General features: G+C 41.5%; 1 protein-coding gene across 1 annotated transcript in view; it reads left to right on the top strand.

The window, feature by feature from the left end:
* The window catches only part of PSMB7 (proteasome 20S subunit beta 7), a 38908-nt gene that overhangs the window by 13757 nt on the left and 9427 nt on the right, over positions 1-15724 (top strand). Inside the window, exon 6 of the mRNA XM_075905663.1 lies at positions 6086-6144. Coding sequence (XP_075761778.1) covers positions 6086-6144 — 59 coding nt within the window. The remainder of the gene's footprint in view (positions 1-6085; positions 6145-15724) is intronic.

Genomic DNA, 15724 nt, shown 5'->3' with positions numbered 1-15724 from the left:
CTGTCTCCCTCAGAGGTTAGACCCTGACTGAGCTCTCATCCAGGCTTTTTATAGTCCTAGCCCCGCCCCTTGCCTTCTGGTCAGGTGACTGGGCGGAGCTAGGCTGCACCCAAAATGGCTTCTGGAGGGGTATTTTCTCCTTTCCGGTAGTGGGGGAAATCTCCACCCCACTACAGTTCCCTTTAAACTTTTCCATCCATGTGTGGATTAAATTTTATGTGCACAGAGGCATGTGCGAATGCACCACCAGTAGAAACAAAAAACCTAGCAGTGGGTGTTCTGCTCATCAGAGCTAATGGGCAGCATTTGAATCTTTACTGAGTGGCCGCGCAGACACACAGCTTACAGGGAACGCTGCTTTTGGGTGTTGAAAATTTCTGTTTCAAATTCTTTCAAGACAGTAGCCTTGATGGAGAGCAAGAGTGGGGTTTTCGTTTCCATGCTTAGCCTGGCCTGCCCTGCCCTTTTCTGATGCCAAAGTGAAATGCCATTTACCCCGGATTGTTTAGATGTTTTGTAATTTCATGCTTTAATCAGTGGTTAGCCCAGTTTAAGGATAAGATCAATAGTCTGTAGCGTTAATGTAGCATTGAGCTGAATAGATGCCAGTCCCATCTCTGACAGAGCTTTTGTTTAAGGCTGATTGCAGGCATCACTATACCAATTACACTTGAAGGTTATTTTTCAAAAATAAGAGCTAGAAACTCTTAATGCTTAGAGCAGTGGTCCCCAATGTGGTGCCTGCGGGTGCCATGGCGCCCGCCGAGTGATCGGGGCCAGTTCCACCCCCGGACACGTGGTGCATGGGCGGTGCCGGTCTCTGGGCGTGCAGCGTATGGGTGGCCCCGCCCCCGGGTGCCCAGCGCAAGGGCTGTGCCGGCACCAGGCACGTGGCGTATGGGCGGTGCCGGCCCCTGGGCGCACGGCACAGGCGTGGCACTGGCCCCAGGTACGTGACACAGGCAGGGGCAGCGCCAGCCCCGGGCGCGCAGCACATGGGCGGCCTGGCCCTGGGCGCACGGCGCATGGGCGTCCCCACTCCTGGGCATGCAGTGCAGAAGCAGCGCTGGCCCTAGGTGCGCAGCACATGGGTGATGCCGGCTTCTGGGCATGCGGCGCATGGGTGGCACCAGCACTGGGCACGCAGCATGTGCGCAGCCCCGCCCCCAGGCGCATGTGTGGCACATGAATGACCTTGCCCCCGGGTGCCCGGCAGCCCCGAAAGGTTGGGGACCACTGGCTTAGAGTCTCAAGCACAAAAGGCAGCTTACCAGGGAAGCACACTGGTTACTGTGAACTGGCCCAGTGGTTTGAAGTGCTTATCAGAATTTTTAGTAATTTGCAGCATTGTTACGGCCCCATTACTTCCAGGATCTGAGCGAGACAGGTGGGTGAGAAAGTATCTTTTATTTTGCCAGAAGTTGATTAAATACCGATATTACTTTTCCTACCTGGTCTGTTTTCTAGTACAATAAACTTCCGATAATCTGGCACCTTTAGGACCCGGGGGGTGCCAGATTATCAGATATGCCAGACTATTGGAAGGGGGTGCTGTGGGGGGGGGATGCCACCCCAGGCCCCTCATAGCCCCCCCCTTCTGATAGTCCGGCTCTGCCCCAGGCGTCCCCGATTCAACCGCTGCTGGTCAGTTTCAGCAGCGGCTAAATCGGGGAAGCCGGGGGCAGAGCAGCTCCAATGGTCCGGCTGTCCGGAGCACTTCCAGGTTCCTGGTGGTGCCGGACCATCAGATGCTGGACCAATGGAGTTTTACTGTACTTGTTTCTTTCCCTAACTAATGGACAGCAAGGAATGCAGTGTTAAGATCTTTACCTCTCTTCAGTCATTAGCACTGGGAAATGCATAACATCTCTCTCCATGCTTTTTAGAAATTAATGTTTGGTGGCTGTAGAATACGTAAATAAGAGAACAACTTTGGTTCGCACATACAGCCAGGCTATCCACAGTCCCTTAATACCGTGGTGCCCAGCACGCTAGCCACATGTGGCTATTTGGCCGGTTGAGTGTGGCTAGTTGGCTCTCACAGTTATTTACGTTATCAGAATAATGTGGCTAGTTCACTTTTAGCAATAGCCACTAGAGTGGCTACTGCTTCACTGGTTGGACACCATGGCCTAAATACCTGGGTTTTACTTTGTTTTCAATGGGCATTGCAATTAGAAAAATCAGATGTCTAGCTTTCACTTGGTACCCTGGATGTTTATTGCCTGTTTGCCACAGGGCCGCCCGGGGGGCGGGAGGGAAGCCCCCCAAGAATATCTGAGGTCTGAGACAGGGAGTGCCAGGAAGGGGCCCCCCAAATTGATTTGCCCCAGGCCTCCTGAATCCTCTGGGTGGCCCTGGTTTGCCAGGCATATAGTGTATAACTTTCCCAAGACAGCCCCAGTACCTGGAACGTTGTGCATTTCTTTGGATCATACATCGTGACACCACTGGGAAGCTGGTGTTATTTGATAGTGAAGTTCCACAGCTGTATGTGGAAACAACTGTCTTTAGCTGGCTTTCTGCCAGGCCTGCAGCTGTATAAACAGCCCAAAATCTGATGTTAGGACTGAGTTCATCATCTTGAACAGAAGAATGTGAACAGTTTATGGTTTCAGACGATGCATTTTCTAGTCTGAATGGATCTAGGTACAGTTCATTGTCCAAAGTATCTCACATCATTGTTGGGAAGCAGTGGATTATTTGGATTTTTAGAGGAATGCAGTATTTATGTAGTCTTCTAAAAATGCATCCCTTTTTCTAGGTTGCAAATATAAAAGGCATAAAAATACAATTTATAATCTTCAGAGATTTTCCAAAGTCTCTCTTGAGCTCCAAAAGCGGCGAGGAGTCCTGTGGCACCTTATAGACTAACTGAAGTGTAGGAGCATAAGCTTTCGTTGGCAAAGACCCACTTTGTCAGATGTAGATGCCTCTTGAGCTCCATCGTTCAAAAATCTGTACCTCCTCTGATGTATTGAACTCTGTTGCTGTACAGCATGTTGGGCTGTGCAGCATGTCTCCTATCAGTGCACTTTGCTTTCAGCGTAAGGGAATAAAAGCTGTACTGTAAGTATAAAACACTGGGGATTTACAGACTCCAGCTGTGCAGTTCAGAATTGGTAGCGATACATTGTACTCCTGCTCTACACTCTGCTTTCTATTTTTATTAGTTTTGTTTGGATCGTCTTGGACTTCCATTGTTTCTGGATGTATGTAGATTAACTAATGTAACAGATGGAAAAACACGGATCTCAGAATTTAACAGCTTTCAACGTCTCCTTGAGAGCTTCCTTATGTGTGGGATAAACTAAATTCATTTTTAAATTTGAATTTAAAATCTAATACTTACTAACTATCTTGATCAATATAAATAAGAAGGGGCAACTCCAAGGAGCATTTGAATTGTACGTTATTTATATTAGCTTACATAACATTTTTATATACAGAAGACTTTCCTTTCTTTAAAAGTTTGGGGTTCTAAACCTTTTGGGCTTAAAACCCACTTCATATTGTTCTTGGGATCTCTCTTCACCAAGCAACTGGCAGAGTAGAAGATTGCATCTTTCCTTGTGCTTTGAGATTGTTTTTTTTTCCTTATAAAGCAACATTCTAATTGAAGAGACCAACACAAGTGCTAGGTAGAGTAAGTGGATGGTGGAGAGAGCTCTTTCTCCTCTAAGAGTATCCACTGGTGTATACAGGAAGTGCGTGTACAAATTGAAGGTATATGAACTGGGGGTATGTCTACACTACCCCGCTAGTTCGAACTAGCGGGGTAATGTATGCATACCGCACTTGCTAATGAAGCCCGGGATTTGAATTTCCCGGGCTTCATTAGCATAAGCGGGGAGCCGCCATTTTTAAATCCCCGCTGCTTCGAACCCCGTGTAGCGCGGCTACACGGGGCTCGAACTAGGTAGTTCGGACTAGGGTCCTATTCCGAACTACCGGTACTCCTCGTGAAACGAGGTGTACCGGTAGTTCGGAATAGGCACCCTAGTCCGAACTACCTAGTTCGAGCCCCGTGTAGCCGCGCTACACGGGGTTCGAAGCAGCGGGGATTTAAAAATGGCGGCTCCCCGCTTATGCTAATGAAGCCCGGGAAATTCAAATCCCGGGCTTCATTAGCAAGTGCGGTATGCATACATTACCCTCCTAGTTCGAACTAGGAGGGTAGTGTAGACATACCCTGGGAGAGTAGTAACAGAAGTTTTAGATAATGAATATAACATTTTCTCTCATGTATAGATCAGTTGTTACTTAAAAGCAACAATCTTGTCTTATATTCTGGAAACTTTATCTTTTGTGCAGTCATACTGTTAATTATATGAAAGATACCTGGATCTTAGCAGTTCTAAAATGCTGGGTTTTAGTATTTTTCATTAGGGTTCCCATCCTGCTTGTAGAGGGCCTTATCTGAGTGAATAAGAGGCACCTATAGTTTTGGGATCAATCCCCCCATGAGGCTCTTTATCTTTCCAATTAGAATTGCTATTCCATATAATTCCACCTAGACTAGCTTTGTTTTGGCAGCTTCATTTATACACAGGGTCCCATATCTGTTCCAGAACGTTGTTTATTTTGCCCTTAGTTAGAGAATCAGTGAAATTTCTTTTGTTTGGTGTTGTGTCTGATGATAGCATCTGTTCACATAGTTCTTTTCTGCTGCCAGTCCTTCAAAAATTCTTTTTGTTTCTAGTTTTAGCTGTTAAAACACACATTGCTCCAAGGTCTAAATGAATAGTCATTGCTTGTAATACAAGTACACAATCGGAGCATCCTACTGCTTTTCGATGTGATGTATTTGGTACTGTAAAGGTAATGATCCTCAACCACAGCAATATTCTGTAACAGGAATATCTGTCATATTCATTGGGATTACCATGTTCATTGATTTGTGTCTGTAAATCTGCTGTTTCTACCCTTTAAATTTGATCTATAATTGGACCTCCTTAAATGGTTCAGACAAGGTAGTCTGTATTTCCTCAACAGTGTCACTGTCAGCTTCTCCTTTTTCATTATACATTCAGCAGACTTGATAAAATCAGCAGGACACCTCATTTGAAACTGTTTAATCGCTGCCTTTTTCTTTTGCTAAACCATTGAGGTGGTCAAGCGATGTACACAAATCATTTTAAATAGAAAATATGGCTTTCTGTGTGACCTAGCTAAACAGATAGTGGTATGCAAAACAAGTTAAAAAGTAATAAATGCCAAAAAAATCTTTAATTGGAGTAAAAAATTGTTGGTAACTTTATTCGTTCTCCAAAAGTAGAGCATCCTGAAATATTGTCAGGGCCATGTGCAGACAAGATGATGTCTTCCTAAAGAGCCACTTTTTTCCTGAACAAAGCAAGTCTAAAATTTCAAATAGCACTGAGCTGCTTTTTGTCCATGTTCAGGGAGTGTATATTTATTTATAAGGCCTGCAATCACATTGCTTCAGGAAAAAGGGGTTCTCGTTTCTTCAGTGCCCTTGTGCAATCTTTGTCTGGGTCAGAGATGTGATACTAAATTCTTGACTCCACATTTGTCATTTTATCTATTTGCTGTTACTGTTCAAAATAAAAAACAATCGCTCAAAATAATTGCTGCATAATAAACTCTTTAAAAGTAGATGTGGAAAATAACCTGGTGGTAGCAGCTATTGCCTTTGCTGATACACTTGTCTCCATGTGTCACGGTTACTATCCCTGGCAGCCCGTTAATACAGTCTCTTCTTTCTAAGTGTCTTGATATTTAGTATTTATACCCTGCAACCTGGCCAGGCACAGGAGCAGTAGAAGAAATGTAAACTCTGGCAGTCTTTTAACTCTTTCTGTAACCTTGTTTTCATACTTCAGTGTTTTACTGTAAATAATTAGGACCACACCAAGTCTGTATAGACTAGAAGTAATTTTGGGTCTCAGGTAAGTGTCATCAGTCATGAGAACGGACATTTAAATGTAGAATAAGGGTCAGTTTTTTTTAAGGTGTATTGCAGTTACCACTCTTGTTTTCTTTTAAAAACACACTCTAGAAATTCAGCAGTTGTTGTAAATTCATCAACATTGAAATAAATGTCTGAATTTTATTATTGTAGGTTCTGGATCGTTAGCAGCCATGGCAGTATTTGAAGATAAATACAAACCAGACATGGAGGTAAGGAATATTGGGGTGTTTTAATTTAGTATTCTTTCTTTCAGTAATTCACAGTTTTGGAACTTACATCACATGGATTTGATGCTAATATTGAGTGTTGTTTGACTTTTTTAACCAAGCATAACCCTCCCGCTCTAACCCACGCTCAGTAGTATGCTGGCTCATTGGAAAGCTGTCAAAATTCAAATGGGCACAGCCAGCTTACGAATCCCACTCTTTCTGTCTGTAATTATTTTCATTGGTTGTTACAAAAGCTTGGATGATTAATGGAGGAGAAAGATTGGAGGAAATAATTCTCTGTTTGCAGTTTACTTTAGGTATTTGAGAATGTCAGTAGAATCTGTATCACTGCTTCCCCTGTGGAGTCCTTTTCTCATTCTCCCCCTTGTTTGTGTGTCTTTCCCATTGTGGTACAGAAATGTGATTATCAAACCACAAAAACTGGCAGAAGCCAATACTTGAAACTATCGTTAACTTGCTTTTTGAAGCTGGCTGGGTTTCAAGTTGGCTGTGCCCATTTGAATAACAATTGTACTCCAGTCTTCAGAATCCACATAAAAGGTGTTATCGGAACATTTATAAGTTGCTTTGCAGATGGTCTGTCTCAAACTTGAATAATCTAAAAATGCATCTTACTATGCAGTGGTGGTAATGTAGGAGTAAAAGCGGAAAGTAGTGGTGCCATGCTGGAGTTTTGAATGCGTAATGTGGCAGAGTAGGACGGTCCATTCTCATTAGATCTGTTTATGAACATAGCTGTTGCATTATTTTTATTTATGTATAGCATTTCTTTACACCTGTGTAGAGATAAGGTGTACCTAGGATAAGGTGTTACTCAATAAATATTCACCTAAAGAGATGAAAAATCCACTATTGTCTGTTGATGAAAATAAAACCAAAAAAATTACGAAGCTTCCTATCACTGTGTCTGGTAAAATGCCCCAGTAATGTCAAGCCCTCTTTTAAACCACATGAATCTCTTCAAACTTTCCTTGAATGCATACTGCTTCTACTCACAATCAATTAATATTTCCACATTTTAAAGAAAAAATGATAATTCAATGCAAAATAGATGAAAAATGACACTAATACTTAGGTTTTTTTCCACAATTGTCATTAGCATGTCAAAGATCACTATAACCTCACTTTATGGTATTTTGTATTTAACCGAATCACATAGCAGCAAAACACAACGTTGATTAACTGCAGTAAATGTCTTCAGATTTCACTAATTTTGTTGCATTTCTGCTATAGACCAATTTCTTAAGTCTTCATTCAACTGATACGTGTCTTTAGCAGTGTGATCCCATAATTCCTGTAAATTCCTGTCTGAAATTATTTAAATGTACAATGTTAAGTGCATTACTGTATTCCGTTAAATTTTCTTATGGGGAAATGTCACATGGATTGACAATTGAATAAACATTAGTAGTACTTGTTTTTCCAGTTGTTAAATTGGTTAAAAGATTGCACTTTGGGCAATAAATGGGTCACTGTTCATATTGCTGCTATAGAGGCTCTTCCTAGAAGTTACACAGGAAATAGTTATAGTTCTGTTACAATATTTTTTTAAGTTTTGATAACAGGATCAAGATTGCAGAGCTGCTGTGCTGCAGAGAGCACCTAATGAGACAGGACTTTGTTTAGTGCCTAGAATGCATAAGCAATGTTGTCAGAATTTGGAATATTTTTAATTAGGCACTCAAACGCCTTCATTTAAATAGCATTAAGGTTGTGCGACTAACAGAAAAATCCGTTCAATATGAAGCAAAGGTTGAGTCTCTGCCTGCAGAATGCAAACAAACCCTTGTGAGTGGCACATCAGTGGTGACTCTTGTCCAATGTCCTGTGTAACTCTGGATTTTAACATGTGCTGTCTGATTTGACAGCAAGGGCTAATATCCGTGAGAACAATCCCCACTGCGCTATAATCTCTCACGATTACTACTGCACTACAACGCCTTTTAAAATTCAGTAGCATTGTTTTCACCATCTTGGAAGGAAAAGTGTAAATCTTATTTTCAATGAGGTGCCAAGCTTTTTGGTTTTTAAAGCCATTTTTGAGTGTAACATCTTAAAAAAATAAAAAAGCATCAGAAATTAGTAAACTTCCAATTTTTCTACTTAAAATGGTCAGCCTAATGAAATTGTCTTCATATACAACCCTAAATGGCAGGAGAAATTCACTACTGTATCAATCATGTAGAAATGCTGTCTTGCCAATTTGTTGGAATTATGTAGGTCTAGAAACTAGCATATAATTTAAGCTTGGTTTTGAGTTTGTAAGGTATTCTGTTAATTAAAATAAGGATATAATACCCCATCCGAACAATCTCATGTAGCTAAGAGCTAACTGGGAAGACTTTTGGACTTTCTTTTAATACTTGGGATGTTGAATAAGAATAAAAAAACAAAATAAATAGTAATGATAGTTAATATTAATATAAACATAAACATTAATGATAGTTCTAGTGAAAGGAGTAAACAAAATCACATAAATGCAGCCAGTATTTGTAATACACGATCTGGACATAACAATTGTCCATTGCTAAAACACATTGCGGGGATGAGAGATTTAGAATTCTTGGAGATTAATTCATTAAAACTGGGTAGAAACTAATATTTTTCTGTCAAGATCAGTATTGCTCCCTTTTGCATTAATTGTCAAAATATCTTGCTGGGGCTTCTGAAAGGTAGTGGTGTGCTGCAAGACCATCACATCACAGAACATGATTCAAAGGCAAACTGTCCTGCACCCTCTGGTATCGACTTGCAAATTAGCATCTGGAATCTAATTAAACAAGCTTAATGAAAGTAGCAGCTGAATACTGCTGGAAAAGACAATCAGCCTTTTTCCCTCTGATATATATTCTGTACTATTGAAGCTGATCACCAAACACATCGTGTGAGCACAGTTAAAAAAATTAGCATTTATTTGAAGAATAGGAACTGTTTTTCATTCTGTTATGCTTTTGGCATGCACTGGCGTCCCATGAGAGCCATGCCACAGCAGATAGTGCACAATATTTATAAATCCATGACAGGCAATAATAGGAACTTGAAAAATTCTTTTGCTAGAATTTCAAGTTGAGAGCTGCCAAAAGCTGAGAGGATCAAATCTGCAATGGCAGCTGCTGTGCCCTACAGTTAGAATTGTAGACTTTGAAGATGCTCAACTTAAAGAAATGAAGACTGCAGGCATAGCCAATTTTTGCAGGTTTCTGGAGCCCTGGCTCTCTGCCTTTTGAAGATGAGTTGCTGAAGCTTCTCCGACTGCCTTGAGGCATGCTAACACCAGCAGGATGTGGGTTGTTTTTTTTCAGACTTAGTGTGTCTTCAGTTTTCAGTAGCACATGCTTTGTCAATGCCAGCTGTGATGGTCCTTCCCTAGTTGCAATGCTGAGAGATGATTTCTACCCAACATCCTTCAGAGAAACTGCTAAGATGGATAGTGACGTACACAAGTGCTACTTCTGCAGTCTGATTTATGGAGTCATGTTTCATTGTGAACCAAGTGCTGGCCTCTAGAGGAACTGTTATAGATTGCTGAAGAAGTGAACACTTTCAGCCCTGAAGGCCTGTAGAGGCTTCAAAATGTGATGCCAAGCACCTGACTGCTGTAGAACAACATTAATTTGTCATGTGGGTAGCTACAGATCTACCTTAAATAATATAAGTGGAGGAACAGCACAGTGAATGCGAGCTTAGATCTTACAGTACAGTCAGTTTTTCCTTTTTCTAGAGTACCACATGGTGTTAAACACCACATTCAGGTTTTCAAGTACATTAATGGTTTATGCTGTTCCAAAAAAAAAAAAAAAGAAAGTATCAAGAGATATAGCAACTATCCTGAGCTGTGATAAATTCTGCCTCCATTATTAAATGCTAGAGGTTTGGATGGTCTGACTCCTAGTGGTGATTGTATTCCTAGGGATACTTGTGAGGGGAAAGAGCTGGCTTTGATAATATACATGTTGGTGTTTGGCCCTCTCTCTCACGAAGAAGTTTCTTTAGATTCATGGAAGAAAATTACTTGATAAAATACAGCTGTGTGCACCTGTATTTCTTAAGTAATGAAAGCTTCATGAGTGACAGAGCAAAGATACAGGCTGCACTTGCTTCTGCTTCCCTTCATATTTCATTAAACCAATAAGAAGCCAAAATAAGGAGACTCTAGAAAGACGACTAGCAGAATTCTGGAAAAGCATGATAGCAGGGAGATTTATTAACGATGTGTAAAGGGTTCAGGGTCAGAGGACAAATAGAAAAAATAAGGGTTTAGGATGGAAATATGGATTTTAAATAATTTAATCCGAAGTGGATTGTTCTGAAAATGTGAGAATATTTTGGATCTTGCAGTCTAACCCCTGAATACAGACAAAACATTTTACCTAAAGGAGGAGAGGAAACATTTCTGAAGCCAGTGGACAAGATTTCTGTCTTTTTCTTCAACCCCCTTCCCTGACCATTTCCCCTTCTTTAAGGGTATGTCTACACAGCAGAGTTTTTTTCGGGAAACAGCAATTTTTCCGATAAAACTTCACTTACGTCCACACAGCATTCGTGTTCTTTCGAAAAAAAAAAAAAAAAAAGAACAGAGGGTTTTTTCGAACATTGGTAAACTTCTTTCTACAAGGAAGAAGCCTTTTCCCGAAAGAGCTCTTCCGGAAAAAGGCGTGTATGGATGGGGAAGAGGGAGTTCTTTCGAAAGAAGAGGAAAGGGGGAAAAAGCACAAGTTCCCTGGTGACCGTCCATAGAAATCACAGCTTAAATGTGAGAGAGCATCCATTCAATGTGGATGCTATCTTTTGAAAAAGCAGACTGCTTTTTCAATGCGCTTTTGCTGCGTAGATGCTCTCTTTTGGAAGTTTTTTCAGAAAATCTCTTCCAGAAAAGCTTCTTATGAAAGAATTCTGCAGTCTTGACAGCCTAAAAGTGTTACTGTACAGAACAGGGCAGGCCATGGTCTGCTAGTTAATCCACAAGATATCTTGGTCCTATCACTAGCTCTGCTGTTCATCACCGATATGCCTGGAAGCTAATTTCTCTGTGCATCAGTTTCCCCTTCTATAAAAAGTGGAAATTATCTTCCGCAGAGGGAGATGACTCTTACTTGGCTTATGTAAAGCCATTGGTATTCTAAATGGACTCTATTTAACTATCAAGTTACTGCCATTTTTTTCAATCAAGTAGAAATACTTAAAAGGTGTAGTTTTGCAACGTTGGGAAAGTTTGCTATTTTACCCAGCATTGCTGGGTCCCTCAGGGGAGGGGGCTGGCAGTGTGGGAGGTGCAGGGTCAGGGCAGGATATGGGGGGAATAATCCTGTCCCTGGAACTTCCCATTTTCTTGGCACAGCCAAACTCCGACCTTGCTTGTAGTTAGCATAAGAGGAAGCTACCTGCTGAATTTGTTGGTCCTAGCTCTTACGGTTTAGGAGGAGTTCTTGAACAGACTCACAGGTGGACAAACACACATTTCTAAAAGATCTAGATTGCTAAAATAATTCAAAAATACTTTGGGAAACGTGGGTGTAGCAATATGTAGTATTTGTAGAGCCTGTGTTGTATCTGCATCTGTATCTGCAAAAATGAGCCGCGGGTATTCCCATCTGTGGCTATCCATGGATTTGCAAGTCTCTAGGTAGTTGGTTTTGCTAACTACTGACAATAATGCTGGAATTTTTTTGACCATCAAAGCTCTGTCATCTTTATCAATAGTTGTCTCATCAGTCATCTTTAGACTGCATCCGCGTGACTCAGTGCTCATGAGCAGTGACAAGCTGGATATGAATTTTGTATTCATTAGTGATGGTTGATCAAAACGTCTGTGCCCCTGTCATAGGGCTCAGGTGTGCAAGTCTGTGGGCTAATCCCACCAGCTGACACTCAGCGGTTTAATGACTCCATGGGAAGGTGACCACTTGCTGGGAAGTTTCTTGGCTGAACTCAGAGATCCCACAATAGAGATCAAGCAAAACTATCAGAGTTAAGCTGAAGAGCCTGCCTGGGATGCTTGAACACCCGTTGGCCTCAAACACAGCTTGTGTAAACAAAACCGAACAAAATTAAAAACCTGACCCCCTGCACAAAAAGAAATGCCCTCTTGTACCTGAAATTTCTGCCCTTTTGTACCTGTTTATTTTATTATGCAGTGTGATGGTAGACAAGGCTGTTCGTAAAGCTGTCTTTACTGCCTCTTATTGATAGAGCGCATGTTAGTACAGATTTCATATCTCCTCCTGTGACTGTATACTACTCCATCAGCTGGAGCTGTATATCTTGGCACAAACTACTGCCAGGTATTAGCTCAGACAAACCTTTTTTCAAAGGAGTTATGTCCTGCTGTTTCTCTCCTGTTTTAAACTAAAATGATTGAAACTTGTTAATTCCATTCCTCTTTGACATATTGGACATGTACTGTCCTTAACTCCTTGCATGGACTGCCATGAAGAATTGATTTCCAGTATGGAACTTACAAAAGACTGGAAATATGAAGTTAATTTTAAATGTATTGTACTACTTTGTGGCTAGATATGCTCTTAAATGCCTGGGATTACTGGAGAGGAGTTCTTAATATATGCTCTTTGCATGTATCAAAGCACAATTTCCAAATGGAAGTCAGATAATAAAACTGCCTAAGGGTGATTTCCTTCTGAGTTACCATTGATACCCAAAACATTTCTTTTTTCTCTATACTGACTATCTCCAGATACAGAAATCTTGCCTGAGTTCATCCATTCTTTAGTTTAAATTGGATGAAACAATTTCCTTACCTTTGCAGAGGTAACAGTTTGTACACAATACACATACAAGCTATTCACAAACTGTGCTGAATGTTAGAGGACCTTTGATAAGACATAGGATAGATGTAAGAGAAGTAATTATTTGTTCCAGTCTAAATTGTTTGTTTCCTGTAACTGTGGGACAAGGAGAATATACTGAGAAATATTTCACATAGTTCAGTGCCTAAATTCTGCCCCAGCAGTGAGATTCATGAAGGAAGAGTGGAATTTCTGTGCTGGCAAAGAACATTGAATTGAAATAAGGTCAGAACAGATTTTACACTGGGTTGAGGGAGAGAGCCCTTTAACTGAATGAATACTTAAGGTTTATAAAGCATTTTGTAAACATTGGTGGAAAAGGACTACAAAAGGGCTTAGGATTTTTTCTTTCTAAAACGTTGATCTTTCTGCACCATCCTCACTCAACATTTTTTATGATGGTGAGATGAGCATAGACTGCTTCACTTGAGGCAGCAATATCGTGGCTGGACTCTTCTTGCGTATAATGAATGGCAAACAGTTACTTAAAATGACTCCTTGGCATGGTTTGCTTTTCTCCCTACTTTCCTGTAGTTAGATCCAAAATGTCACTCCTTGCGGTGGTGTAATACTAGGAAGTTGGAGGATTTCACGTTCTCCAACTAAAGCCTTTAGTGTGGTAGAATTAGCAAGATCTCTTATTGCTGAACAAGTTCATGTCATTCTGAGAATGTTCCCTCAAACTCTAAATATCAGACCATCACAAGTGATGGATTAAACATGTTCTCATGTTAATTCACAGTTATTGTGAGGAGAGAAGCAGCCAGATATCCCACAGACTCAAGATGAGGCTTGTAATTTAAGATTTCGTGCCACTGGAACAATGTATTCTGCTACTCTTTGTGTAAGGAGTGAAATATAGGAACCAGTGTTACCGAATAGTATCTTGGAATCGTATAAGTTTTTGTCTTGGCAGGTAATTTGGCATAAATTGTTAATGTAAATCCAGGTTAGTGGGGAAGACATTATTTTACTAAAAAAGATAAACTGCTGATTAATTCAGTATAGAACTCAATTACAAATTGAAAGTGTCTCTGCGGGACTCCAGTACCCTAAAGACAGCAGATGTTGAATTGATACTCCAGCATATTTCACACTGCTATGAAATATTAACATGGTTTATTACACTTGTGTGGTGTACAATATCAGACGGGGGGAAAAGGGGGCTTGCAAGCATATGTACCAATGAAACATGAAAATGGTGTGATTATAAAGAAGACTAAGGACTTTGGTGTATTGTGTTGAAGAAAAGATTTCAGTAGAAAGTGTTAAGTTTAAAATAGTACAAATATTTAAATTTTGTTTACACAGTATATAGAATGTATGAGAAAATATAGAAACATACCTCGACGTACAAAATCAGAGACATTCTTACTACAGCTTAAATTGCTGTGTTCACAAGACTGCTAGCCTCAGTGTCCTGGTGAGAGCTAGGGATGTTAGCGTGTAATTGTTCATCCGATTGTGTGATAAGCCAGCCTGCCTCCCTCTATCAGAGGCAGCAAGGGGGGTGCGGAGGCAGGGGCCAGTGCCAGTGGGGAGCTGGCTCCCCACACGTGCAGGCTCCTGTGAAACCACACCCACCACCCAGCACTGCTGCTTTGATAGAGAGGTAGCCAGCACGAGGGGTGGGGGAGGCTGGCAGGAGCCAGTACCTGCAGGAAGTTGGCTCCCTGCATGTACTGGCTCCTTCAGAACTGCCTTCCCTCACTGCTCCCTGTGCTGCTGCCTCTGATGCAGAGGCAGCAGTGTGGGTGGGCAGGTAGGAGCTGTATGCATGGGGGGCTGGCTTTCAAGCCATCTCCCTGCAAATGCCAGCTCCCAGGGAAGCCACCTCTTCCCCACGCTGCTGCCTGCCTGTCAGAGGCGGCAGAGAGGGAGCTCCTGCCTGCCTTGCTACATGTAAGTGCTAATCATTTCAGTGGTTACACGTTTATACAAACATGGTTATTAACATCCCTAGTCAGAACTAGTTTGGGCAATTAGTTACTGACTATTTTGCCCTGTTGTTTCAATGGGGGGTGTTGTTGCTCTTGTCTGTAGTGCACCATTCCTTTTGAATAGATGCTGTATTCACTCCAGACATGGTTACACGGTAATGGTAGAGAGACTTGTGGGTTACTTACCACCACGATGACAGCGGCATAAATTCTGCAATAGATGCTTGTAGAATTTGGATCCAAGAGATTAATTGAGCCACGCCACACGGGAGGGCAGTGTGCCTTTTTAGAGGTGATTGGATACAGAACGTTAATTAAATTGAGCGTCCTAAAACTGACATGATATGGGTGATTGTAGCCACATCACCCAGCAGCAATGGTTGTGTTAATCTTCAGCAAAGAGGTAAGTGTTGGTGTTGGCTAGGACTATGCTGGAACACAGCAACACGTTAAAAAAACCAAACCCCTAAAAATGACACAACTAATCCTATTTTAAAAGCTTGCAGAAAAGCTAGGGTCTATGAAAGTTACCTTCTATAAGAAATGCATCACTCCAAAAACAGTTCCAGTAAGGAGAAGTTTGCCGAGTGATCCAAGTCTAATAATTACCACTTTTTGAGCTTTTTATACCGTCCGAGCTTTGAACAACAGTGGAGAGACGTGTCCATCTCTAGGGTACGTGGATTTGTGGGACGGGATCTCAGTGTACGTGGCAATGCTTCAGAATTGGAGTTCTTCAGTTTTGTTCCTAACTAGAGGCTGCAGGACTGGAGAGTAAAGCAATAGTAGCCTTAGCTTGATCCAAAATACGGAAAA

Source organism: Pelodiscus sinensis, chromosome 22, assembly GCF_049634645.1.
Source record: "Pelodiscus sinensis isolate JC-2024 chromosome 22, ASM4963464v1, whole genome shotgun sequence".
NCBI classification, from domain to species: Eukaryota; Metazoa; Chordata; order Testudines; family Trionychidae; genus Pelodiscus; species Pelodiscus sinensis.
The sequence above is the reverse complement of the archived record's forward strand: the minus strand, read 5'-3'. Positions and strand labels throughout refer to the sequence as shown.